The 13166-nt window shown below is 44.9% G+C and overlaps 1 protein-coding gene across 3 annotated transcripts; it reads right to left on the reverse strand.

Moving 5' to 3' along the window:
• Window positions 1-244: 244 nt before the first annotated feature.
• Window positions 245-5123, reverse strand: prrg2 (proline rich Gla (G-carboxyglutamic acid) 2). 3 transcript variants are annotated; one of them, XM_029246865.1, is made up of 7 exons: window positions 4333-5123; window positions 3345-3433; window positions 2743-2906; window positions 1600-1633; window positions 1019-1139; window positions 708-851; window positions 245-555 (listed from the first exon to the last, which is right to left on the reverse strand). In XM_029246865.1, exons 2-7 carry the CDS (start codon window positions 3424-3426, stop codon window positions 516-518), a joined length of 585 nt encoding a protein of 194 aa, XP_029102698.1. In that variant the 5' UTR covers window positions 3427-3433; window positions 4333-5123; the 3' UTR covers window positions 245-515. The 3 variants fall into 3 exon arrangements, with proteins under 3 accessions (XP_029102698.1, XP_018592424.1, XP_029102697.1); XM_018736908.2 differs by having other exon boundaries at window positions 4269-5123; XM_029246864.1 differs by having other exon boundaries at window positions 4189-5123.
• Window positions 5124-13166: the final 8043 nt, after the last annotated feature.

A 13166-nucleotide genomic window follows, 5' to 3' on the forward strand; every position in this document is an offset into this window, starting at 1 on the left:
CATGGACCGACCGAGGCGCCCAGCAGCACTTCCCCATTTATCACCAGTACTATTTATTATTATGTGAATGCCTGTGCAGCACTGTACAAATTCTCCAAAGTGACAAACTGTAATATCCATACATACATACATGAAATGTGTGCAATACGAATAGTGACATGTGGATGCAACCTTGTGGAATACCAGTCCATCCTGAAGCAGTGCAGTGTTTTTTTTTTTTTTTTTTATTATTATTATTAATAAAATTACAAAATTAAAAATGGTCCAGAAGAACACACACTCACACAGGAGGTCTGGGGCACGTAGTGAGGTGTAAATAAATATGCACATTTCCAATGAAACTAACAGTACGAACTTGCGAACAGTTTTCCACGTGATGAACCCTTTGCCCTCCACTGAGGCCTTTTGGTTTCCCTGGATCCCGTCTTCCCTTTGTCTACCTCCATCCACCTGACACGGTTAAGGCTCTGCGCCGCCGGGGGGTTCGGCTCCTAACCCGGACCTCCTCCCTGCCGTCAGTCTTCCGCAGGACTCGGCGCGTCTGCCTGCGCTTCCCTGGAAACGACAAGAGAGACGCAGTTTGACTTACTTTCACAGCAACGGTACACGGGCGCAAAAACGGCAAAATGCAGCAGCGATGACCACTGTCACGAGGGAGTCTGTGCCCCCCCCATCAAACGCACAGAGCGGGAGGGTGGGACACGAACCCTGAGTACGGCGGCGGAGGGGCATCGTGCTGCCCGCTCCGGCTCAGGGCTTCGTTGTATGACGGCAGTCCGGGAACCCCTATTCCGGACAAGGGCACCATCTCGGGGGGCGGAGGGGCGTCCGTGGCAAGGTTCACCGGGACCCTGGGCCAAAATTAACGAGATTATGAGTATTATTATGAAAGTGTAAGGAGTGCCGTACACAACAGCAGCAGAGACCTGCAGTCAGGAAACAAAGGTCGACGACGGACATGTGCATTACCATATGCTCACATGATGCACTTTTTATATTTTCTATATTTCTCTTTTACCTGCGCCCTGTCCTCTTCGACTTGTGGAAGTAGCAGCCCAGAATTATGGCAAAAACTATGATGACCACCAAGGCGAGGATCCCCGCCACCAGCCCTGATATGTCCACCCTAGGCGAATGCTCTGAAAATGAGAATACACTAGAACTTATGTTTGACATGACTGACATCACCCTACTAATCATGCAAAAACTGCTGGGGAAAAATAGTCATTTTATTTCTGTATTTGAAAGGACACACTAGCAGAAAATTGAATTATACACAAATATTTTATTATAAATGCAGACTTAATATGGAAGTGCTGTGCCTTAAGTGCTGTTCATATTTGGTCTTGTCATGATGCCATGCTTTACTGAAATGAAATGTGAACATATAACAAGATTTTTAAAAAAATATAATTTTGGCATGATGGTAAAGTCACGTATATGATGCATTGGAATAACCAGATCGATTACATATGTGGAGTTACTGTTACCTGCTGAGCCGCTGGGCTCAACTTTAAACATCTTTATTACTCAGCAAGTTTGTGTTTTGGCTTAGCAATAGAAAAGATGGTTAAACACAATCAAAATGGATCATTTTACCATGACTGTTGACATAACCTATCCAAAAGGAGTCCTGAAAAAGGAAAAAAAAGTAAATCAGAGCGAATACAAAGTACTCTATCCGTGCCACTGCAAGAGTACACTGTATCTTGTACTAAAATTAATTTTCAGTAGTTTCTAAACATCCAGTCATTGTTGTCCGTTGGTTAGGCTCTGGTTCACCGCGACCCTGCTCGGTTGTAGACACTGTGCGTGTGTACTTTTCCTTGGAGAAATAAATGTGGTAAACTGTGAATGCCATGTAAAAAAAAAAAAAAAACTAATATATATAATTTATATATACACATTTACTGTGATGTTCTGGAAAATGTCACCGACAGTAGAATTTCAAGAGAAACCATCATTAAGGCCACCTGTTTTGGGAAAGGTGAAAACCTCAAGGGAACAACTGTGACAGTGCTGTGGGAGCAGAAAGGGGGGGCATCCTGGGTGCCATTTTTCATTAAGAATCTCATTCAGTCCGTTAGTCCTTCCTCAACATCCAGTTCTTCAATGCATATCTGTACATTTGTTCAGTACTGATAACCATTGTCCTAGCTCTGGGTCGTCGAGGTCCGGAGCCTATCCCCGAACCATAGGATAAGAGACAGTACACCCTGGACAGGACACTAGTCTATCACAGGACAATCTCACTCACACACACAGACAGACAGCAGGTAATTTAGGATCTCCAGTTCATCTGGAGCACATATTCTCTCAGTTGTGGGAGGCAACCAGAGCACCTGGATGAAACGCACACGGACACAGGGAGACCATGCAAACTCCGCATAGACTGAGCTAGACTAGAAGCCAGATGTTAACCCGTTGCTGCTGGCACCATGCCACCATGAAAGAATGCTGTAGAGCTTAACACGTGTTATGGACCAAAGTCTCATCCCACCATAACATGCATAAGATGAGATTCCCCAAAAAGACGAACTCAGGCCTGCACCCATTTCCCACTCGTGATGCTGCTGCTCAGAAGGCACGCAGACCCAGACTTAATCACAGGAGCACATCGTTTTACACCGTACCCATTTACACAGCTGGACAGTTCTGCTTGATTGTTTTCGGGGCTCATCCTAGGGGCTGACCCTACAACCTTCTGGTTAAAAAGGCCACGCAGATGTGCCCGTTTCTTACCGTTTTAGACGTATTCTCAAAGACTTCCCGTGCCTCTTCGTAGGAGCACACCTCCTCGTAGCACTCCCGCTCCAGGTTCCCGGGCACAACCAGTTCAAAGTCCCAGCTGTTGTAGAGGAGGCGGCGAGACAGGAAGGACAAGGCCGACTGTTCGGGGATGAACACTGGGCAAACACACACACGCACCACAATTATATACACATTTATCAATTTCACTGATGCTTTTCTCCAAAGCCACTTACATTTATTCATTCGTTTACTCAGCTGTGTAGTTTTTACTGGAGCACTCCACAGTCAGCACCTTGCTCAAGGGTACTACAGCACGAAACGGGATTCAAACCTGTGTCCTTCGAGTCCAAAGGTGGCAGATGCCTTCAAAAATGTTAGTCTGAAGTGGGATTTGAGCCCACACCTCCAGGGGAGGCTTCGACCTGAACGCAGCGCCTTTAACCACCTAACCATCCTGGGTACCGCGTTACAATAAGACTAGTGCCACACGATACACAGCTACACTACAGACAAAATGTCGAGTTCTGAAAAGGGGGCAAGGTGATATCTCCGCATGTTCTACAGGTGTTTTAAAGCTTCTCCATCACACTTACCGTTAGCGCTGCGGATAACCTTGGTCTCCACCAGGTGCAGAGCGATCAACGCACCGACGAACAGCCCTACAACGCCCAGCATCGCAGTCCTGCGCAGAAAGGCATCTCAGCACTGGGGAACTTAGCAATTACATGAACTGCACTTTTACCACGTCTGAATGATACGCAACAATACACATCAATTCATTAATACTAATATGAAGAGAACCGGTTCCCCACTTTAATGACCAAAAATCAGAAAGTTGTCTCTGTCGCCACCTAGCGGCCACAGCGAGCAACGTCACAGTCCCGAAAGTACAATAAATTGTGTAAAAGTCCTTAAATCATCTCTTATTTCTCTGTTGTAAAATCTAACTTCTGCTGGGTATATACATATATTAATATAATATGCCGTTACATACTGGTATGAGGCAAATATTAAGCTGTGTAACGAAGGCGTGGTCAATTAACTCGTATCATGTTTCCTAGACACAGAGTTTTCGCTTCAACATTTCAAATTATCATGCAGTTAACAGTGTGGTTCATTTAATCTGTCAAACTGTTGAGCCTTTAAACCTTTTTCGATTAAACATTTCCCTGCTATTTTTAAGAGTTTCCAGGAGTAATAATATGCACCCCCAAGTCAAGTGGTAGAGACGACGAGACGAACAGGTTATTTATTTTACACCGCCAGTCGAAAGTCGAGCGCTAATAATATACTTACACTTACAGGAATATTTCTTTATCTTCTTGTAATTAAATATTACAGTTTAAGCAGCTCGTTGGTGAAATATCCCGAATTTTGCCCGTTTACAGCAAGTGCCAAAAAAAAAAAAAGGCAGTTCGAGGCGGTTGTGTTACTCACCCTCTCGGCACCCACGAAATAGGGAATTGGAATTTTTTTGTTTGTTTTTGTTAAATGAAGCCCGAATTTGCGTAGCCCACCTGTGCGTTTCCTCCTCGCTCCGACACCCTTCCCATCACGTGCCCTACCTGTTCCACCGCATACCTGGCGGCGGAGGCGCGCACGCGCTGCGAGCTGAGGCGGCGCGCGGGAGGCGGCTCGCGCCACCGGGCTGATGTCCTCCTTCAGCAAAGTAATGCGCGCGCAGGTGCGCGAGTTCCCTCCTCCGGCTGTGTGATCGTGGCGCAACTGTGACGCGCACGTTTCCGCCCAGTGCTGTATTTTACCTTTTTAGTTTATTAATAATTTAGCTTAGTTTTACTTTATTCCTCTCCGTTTGACACTTCCGTCTAAAATCCGTGGTTTACAGGCCTCGTTTACCTGAATCACACCTTGTCGGGTGTCACTGTAGTGCTTAGCGCTGCTGCCTTAACTTATTACCCAAAGGCTACAGGTTCAAATCTGGTCTAGTAACTGCACTGCAGTACCGTTGAACGAGGTACTTGTCCTAAAATTACTCTAGTACGAATTACCCAGCTGTAGAAATGGGTAAATAATTGTAAGTTGCTGTGGAGAAATGAATAAATGTAACACTTTGTTTGTGAACTCCTCAGTGTGGTATTTTTTGCTGTTTATTTTAATTATAGTCTCACCCGTCCATTCATTCGCTAGAGCCAAATCTGGCAGGATTACAAAATGTGCACAAAACACCCAAAAAATCAGTTTAACTGGTATCATTATCTGTTCAGATGCCTAGTGTGGAGGACGTCATGAGGCCTCACGGCAATCGGGTGAAAGAAACAGTATTTATGACAGGCGAAAGTAGTGAACTGGTGAAATGAAAGAAGCGAGAGGGAAATTCACTTTTGTTGCAGCAGCAGCAAACACACACGCTTTCTGGTGGGTTTGGGGTTCGAGTCCTGCTTGGGGTGCCCTACGACGGACTGGCGTCCCGTCCCGGGTGCGTCCCCTCCCCCTCCGCTCCAGCCTTGCGCCCTGCATTGCCAGGTTAGGCTCCGGTTCACCGCGACCCTGCTTGGGACAAGCGGCTTCAGCCAGCGTGTGTGTGTGTGTGTGTGTGTGTGTGTGTGTGTGTGAATGGAAAAACGTGGCGCAAAACTGATAATAGACAAAGATTCTGATTTATTCACGTTACGACCCCAGGGTGTCAAGGGTAAAGGGGTGTCACATTCACAAATCTATTTTTGTCTGTTACTGCTTTTGTGTTACATAATACCAGCTGGAGACTGAGGAGAGGAAAACAAAAAAATCCAAATACAGCCGTTCCCCGATATACATCCCAGTTCCGTTCTGACCGACCGGTCGGGTCTCGAAATGGACGTAAGTCGGACATACGGCAGCATGGTGTGTAGAAGTCGTGTACCTGCACGTCATTCTTTTATCCTTCTCGGTTTCTATCATGATAGTCTTGATTTTTATTACCCAGCTTTATTAACTGACATTTTTTATGATTCTGTCATTTTTTTTACCTTTTATTTAAGATTCTTTAGTTCATATTTCATCATTTTTATTTTTTACGTTATGCAAGTTCTATCATGATTATCTCATTTTGTTTAACCAGTTTTATTAATTGACATTTTATGGTAAATGTCGTTGCTTTGTTATTAACACGCACTTCATACTTGCCGAACCTTTCACTGCTTCCAGTATTTTTTCTTTGTCCATTAAAATTGTGGAGACCGTCGAATGGGACGACTGTAGATCACGTAGAATCACATTAACTTTTTTCCTCCTACATATTGGTTGATTACATTCATTTTAAATTCCAAATCGAGCGTCTTCTTCAGCTTCCTGCCAGGTCTATAGGGAGGAGATGTGTTTTTCCTCTTGTTTGTCATCTTATTTGGGATTTAATACAACAATGGTTTAATCCAGCAGGAAAATTCCTTAGATTGACTCGAATAACGTGAATTACCAAATGGCAACTGAGAGCGAGTACTGAGAGAGATGCTGTGATGGACACAATGCCGGGAAATCGTCCAACGGTCACTATCGTACCCTTGCTGCTGTTAGCACTGGCGCACGTACGACCAAGCGGAATTTTTATATTTACATATATTTCTTCAAATTTAAACAAAATTTAGAAAGTGTTTTTTTCTGGTCGTATGTACGAATTGTCGTAAGTCGCATCAGTCATAAGTAGGGGAGGGGCTGTATAAGAAAAGGGAGAAAAATAAACCATTGGGGGTCCAAGTGACCAGGAGTTCCCCACCCCTCCTGGGCATCGTAGTGCAACAGTAGCATATGATGTTTGAGTAATTTACCACACAGAGGTCAGAAAGGAAATGGGTCTGAAAGAGATGGGTCTTAGACCCTTCCTCAATACCTGGATGAATTCACCAATTCTGAGGGAAGAAGGGAGTTTGATCTACCACAGTGGAGTCAAAACCAGGAACCTGAAGACTTCTAGATTTTGGGGTCCTCATGAGCAGGACAAAGCAAGCGGCCAGAGGTGGAGGAGCACAGCGCTCTTACTGGGGCGTGGGGAGCAATCCAGTCCTGCAGGCATCTGGGTGCAGGTCCTCTGATCTCCTCGCAGGCTGTAACCAGGGCCTCCAAGTCGATGCGCACAGCCGAGCCGCTAGACACATGTTCAGTAAACCACTGACATCTGAACTCAACTAACGTTTCCAGGCAATTAAAAACAGGAAGAGACATATGAACATGACTTCCGGACAGGTACAGGATCTTGTTTTTCACTTCGTTATTTTCAAGCCCACACTACGCATGTCTGAATCCACTGCTGGCGTGTTTTGAGTGCGAAACACTACCGGACTGCGCCCACAGACATGTCTGCTGATTCGATGTTAATGACTTAATGTCCGATTTTGCATTTTCACACGTATTGTCATTAGTAACACCTCTTCGCTTATTGAGGGAAGTACCGCTGGTATCAACCTTCGAATGGCAGGATTTGTCTGACCCATGTGGACCGACGCACAGAGGCTCAACCGGGGCTCCTCACTCGTTCTGCACCGCAGTCTTAGACCGAACACCTGCCCATCAAGGTTCGAGACGACGTGCTCCCATGTATTTTTTCTTTTAAAAGTAGTGTTGTCCCTTCCCAATGATGCACAATAATATTTCAACTCATGCAAAGCATAATAAAACTTTAACATAACCAGGGTTGTGGAGTCGGTACACAAAACCTTCGACTCCAGGACTCCAACTCCACAGCAATGCCCAAAAGTTGCATGTTATTTTGGGGGTTGACTTATCTGGCCAATATAGGCCTAAACCTATATTACACCTCGAATTTTTGGGGGTCCACTTATACGCCAGATCGACTTATGCGCCGCATATAAGGTACATTTAGTCAGAGTCGGTACATTTTTACCGATTCTGACTCCAGTAACCCAATAATTGCTTCCGACTCCGACCCCAGGACTCCTGTCACGTCCACGCCCACATCTCAGACAACAACACCTGACTCTGCTCCAGCGCCAGATTAACCACTCACCCTTTAAAAGACCCTCCCCCCCCCAATACCTTTGCAGAATCTCGTCAGAGACAACCGCCCTTCCTTGTAACTCCTCGCTCATCTCCAGCTCTCAGTTCACGTTCTCTGGTTGTTGACCCTTCGCTTTGTTTCTCGACCATGTCCACGGATCTTCGTTTCAACTTCGATCGCCGTTTGACCGACTCTTCGCTTCGTCTCCTGACCTCGCCCATGGATTCCCACTCTGACCCCGACCGCCGATCGACCGACCCTCCGCCTATCCCCGATACCAAGAACAACTTGCCTGATCCTCCGAATCCAGACGAACGACCCCGCTCTTGGGTCCTTCCGTCCCGTTTCATCGCGACAACTCCGAATCCACAGCACTGCCCAAAAGTTGCACATTATTTTTGGGGTCGACTTATCCAGCAAATATAGGCCTAAACCTACATTACATCTGTAATTTTTGGGGGTCGACTTATATGTCAGATCGACTTATGCGCAGGGATATACGATACATTTAGTCCGAGTCAGTACATTTTAACCGACTCCAACTCCAGTAACCCAACAATTGCTTCTGACTTCGCGACTCCGACTCCACAGCACCGAGCATAACTATACTGTGAAAGACCAGCTGAACAGGATGCTGCGTTATTTGCATTGCTGGGGGTCAACAGTCAACATGTCAACAAATGCGCAGCTCTCTCCTTCTGCACTCACCGGGGCCTTTACTGATACACGGCCACCAGGAGAGCAGAGAGGAACGAGGCACACGTGAAATGGGTAGAGCTGCGGGTTTGAGGGGGTGTGGCAAGTAAGAGGGGACGCCATGCAACACTTCGTACGTCAAGTTAAAGACACTGAAGTCAACTGTCTATCCTGTGGAGGAGCAAGTGACCTGAGGAGCAAGTGCATGTCAAGAAATATGCGGAAGAGTTCTGTACATGTTGTAACTCGTTGTATTGCTGAGAGCAAAGACCAGGAGGCGAAGATTATGGTAGATCAGCCATGAGAATACAAATTATTACAAACCCCTTTGTAGTGTCATTGCAATGGGGGTTAGAACACAGTGTTTCTGAAAGTATAACATGGCTTGTCCATAGTTTCCCAGATTGCAAGGTACCCTAAAAAAATTCTGCACCAACCCTTCCTCTCTGAGTTCAATAGTTAAAGTCCTGCATTCTGTTCCGTAGGTGCTTAATTCGTGTGCCTGTGTTTGTGTTTAACTTGCCGAAGCGTTTGCATGTATCTCCTCTACTCTTTTCTCTGCACTGGCTTCCTATAGCTGCCCAGATCAAATTCAAGACCCTGGTTATTGTCTACAGATGCATCAATAGAACTGCTCCCAGTTATTTACAAGACTTGATCAACCACTACACCCCAAAAAGACGGCTCCGCTCATCTACTTCTGCCCGCTTGGTGGTCCCGCGCACGAAAGATAAAGCACAAAGGTTCTCAGTTCTGGCTCCGTTGTGGTTGAATGACCTCCCCCTCTCACTCAGAACTGCTGAAACTCTGTCTACATTCAAGAAGAGTCTTAAAACTCACCTCTTCAGGACTCACTTCACCCATGATCTCTTAAGTTCATGTAAGGTGTAAATGTTGATGCACCATAACAATATGATCATGTCCTGATAAACCTTTACACAGCTACTCCTGTACTGTAGGATAAATGCACCGTAACTTTAAGATGATGCTCGGATAAACCTTTAGACAGCTATTCCTATAATGTAATGTAAATGTTTACACATATCTCAAACAAGAATTACTACAAAGGTGATCAGGAATTATGGATATTCTGATAAAGTTTTATGAGTTACTCATGTGATGTAAATTTGTTAATATGGTGGAAAGTAACTAACTGTACCTAAGAATTACATCTGGATTTAAGTGTCTCTTTCTGCTAATGTAATGAACGCATTGTATTTTCTATGAGATGTGCGTTGCTGTGGAGAAAAGCATCTGCTAAATGAATACATGTAAATGTAATTCAAATTAAAATAGAAGCAGGTGGCGGTGGTTAAGGACATGGACTCGTAATCGAAAGATTGCTGATTCGATTCATGTCCCAGGAGTAACTCTTGAGCAAAACCGCAGCCAATCAAACCTGATTCATGAACAAGATTGTTATAGTTCAAGTTGTGATGTAAGACCAAGACTATTATTGGTGCTAAACATTTATATTTAATTTGCATTCAGGCATCTTTCCATACAGATGATGAGAGAAGCCATGGGAGGGAATGACCGACCTCAGGAAAGTGGTGTAGATCAAGAAAGGCAATAGGACAAGGGCAGAACCTTGTGGAACACCTGTTGAGAGAGGCATACAGAAGGAGCCACACTAAACCAGCTTGTAAGATCTACCTGAGAGGTAGGACTCAGACCTCTTAGTCCTTTGATACCAAGCCATTTTAGCAAGGTAAGGTTGATGCGGTGTTTGACTACGCTGAATGGTGGTTTTGGAGGTTCTAAAGAATGGGAAGCGAAGATACAGTTGGAGCAGGCTGAGGAGCTTCTAGCATTGTGAGGAGGGCAGTTTCGGTGGAGTGGCCAATACACACTGATATCCACAAAGGAGATAATTCTGGGCATGATTTGAAACAGCATGCTCAAGAGTTTTGGAAAAAGAATGGGACTGGTCTGTATTTCTGGACATGGTCTGGACCCGAGAAGGTTTCTTCAACAGATGTGAGGCATTGGCCGGTTTAAAAGTGGATGGGAAGCAACCAGAGAAGGGAAGGGAACTGAAGGTAGGCGACATAAAAGGAACTGGTTGCAGGATGATGGTCTCTAGAAGATGGGGAGGAGAATTTGAGGGCAGGTGGTGGCTCAGCGTGAGAGTCGGAGGTCTCGGAGATGTCAGTTTCAGTTTCAGTTTTTTGTCCAGTTTGCACACTGCTGAAGCCTGACATGACAGATTCACAAATTAGGGTGTACAGCCAACCCACAAAATGTTCTTTTCCCCAGAACTCTCCCATCGTAACATGTTTCACCAGTTGTTTACTGGTAGTGATTGTGCAACATTTGTGGTGTTCCCACATTCAGGAATTCAAAGCATCGCTGTTTCAAGTCCATGTCAACACTGGTTCTCCATTTCATAGAAATCTTCAGATGAGACCAACATCTGTGAAATGTGGTAACAATGGGATGGGGTCGCAGGTTCAAATCCCAGCCGCAGCTGTAATACCCTTGTGCAAGGTACTTACCCTAAATTGCTCTAGTAAAATTACCCAACTGTGTACGTGGGTAAATAATTGTGAGTATCTTAACATTGTAATTCACTTGGGAGAAAAGAATCACTTAAATGAGCAAACGTACTGATTGTTGTGTCTTGTCGGCACATCTATGGAAGTAGAATTACTGCGTACCAGGCAAAAATGCCACTGTACTGGCCTGTTCTTTGGGTGGATAAAAAGGAGAATGAAATGATTGATTTTTCATTCTGCAGGGTCCAGTTACATGTATCCCAGGCCTTTCTCAAGTCTACACTTCTGAGTGTAAAAAAAAAAAAAAAAAGTGTAAAGTTACAAGTGCAAGGGGCCTGTGAATCAGTTCTCTACTGATTATATCTGTGCAAAACTTTCTCCCTCTTATTCCCTCCCTCTTTATTTATTCAATCCCTCATTATTTACTCCTTCCCATCCTTGTACTTGTTGTCTGTATATATTTTTTTAATCTACTCTACACTATTAGCCATTGGGAACCGAAGCCAAATTCCCTGTATGTGTGCGCATACTTGGCCAAATAAATCGGATTCTGATTTGAGAAACGACACTGATCACAAATGCATATTTTATTGGCGACAGAAGCTAAAGAGAGGTAAGGTCTGTGTGTGCGCGACTGAGACCGAGACCCAACAACTGTACGGGAGAGCAGCCAGTTACCATTTTTGTTTGATACCTTGAGAAAGGAAGCGAGACAGGAAGAAGTTAATTTTTCAAAGTGGACCGTTGGCATGTGCAGTGCAGTCCTCAGCATGCAGAGCGGCTCACAGATGTTTTCAGTTTCCCAGTTAAATCGTTACCAAGAAAACGGTGTATTTCAACAGAAAAAGGCAGTTTATCCCCCGACTTCCTGAGAGGTAGCCAGGCGACAGTTCAATGGAAGCCGGGGGTTTTGACCATAAAGGGTTAAAGTGTTTATGTCCTGGTGGTTCATTCCTGCTCTGTGTACAAAGTGTGGCTTTTTATTCAATAAATTTAAAAAGAAAAAAAATAAATAAAAAAATCAGGAAATACATTACTTCTGCATTATTTGGTATAACATTATCCTCATCTACATTGTGTTTCGTCCCTAAACGTTGCGTGTTTGACACCGAACACAGTGTGTGCTGGAGCTGAACCTGTGTGAGGAGAGACAGTCGGTGTCGATCTCACTCTAAGAGTCAGGAGACCACACAGTGTGTTTTCAGACCCCCCCCACACCCCCCTTTTTGGACTCGCTCGATGTACGAAAATGAACCTGAACATCGTTTGTGCTGCAGTGCGGTCTTCCTCCGTTCAAGTGGATTCCTCCAAATTCCTCAGTCGCTACCTTTCAACACAAACCTCAACAGATCAGTGCTGTTTAGTTAAAAAAAGAAAACATATACACACATACACACACTGTGTGTGTATATGTATATATATATATATGCATATATGTGTGCATATATATATTATATACAACCTAGTGTCTAGATTCTTTAATAAGGTGATTTGGTGAAAGACAAAAGTGCACATGGGGACGGCGCACACAGAACCACCTAGAGAAATACATTTACCACAATGCAGCACATTACACACGTTATACTGTATATTATCAAGACGCTGTTGCAAGTGTTCCTAGGCTCACGTTTTCCCGACACTGAAGTACATTTCCTAACTGTGTCGCTGACAGATGAGCAGAAGTACTTGTTTTTCTCTGTGTGTTTGTGTGTGTGGGGGAGAGCAGTAAGGGTCAATATTCTTGAATGTAAAATAAAGAATAAACGGGGGGGGGGAACAGCTCAATAAAATACATGATACAGAAAGTGAAGGGAACATGATTTACTTTCACATTTTTCAGTACAGCATAATTCTAACTTTTTTTTTTTTAAACAGATACACAGAGCTGTGCAGCTACACATGATATCCTCACACATCTGTAAAACGTACCACCTCCTCCGGGTTCTAAGGGAGAGACACGCCGGTACATAATGACGGCGGATCCCCACGGGAACGACGGCGCTGCGGCACGAGACGCAGACGCACGGACGGCCGCGGGGGGGGGGGCCGGCGGTCAGCATGAACCCGAGAGTCAGTGAAAATGACAAGCGGTGCGGCTGGTTCCACATTAATTGTTGGTCGTCACACAAGCGCAGTGTATTTGTGCCCTAAAAACTGCCAGCGGATTTCCAGTGTAGTAACACGTTCCACGCTACTGCATTTCACACCGTCGTCCATTTGCACGCCTTGATACTTTACAGGCCCGAGTCCCGTCCCGTCCCTTCCCACAAGGC

This window comes from Scleropages formosus, chromosome 20 (assembly GCF_900964775.1).
Source record: "Scleropages formosus chromosome 20, fSclFor1.1, whole genome shotgun sequence".
Lineage (NCBI taxonomy): Eukaryota > Metazoa > Chordata > Actinopteri > Osteoglossiformes > Osteoglossidae > Scleropages > Scleropages formosus.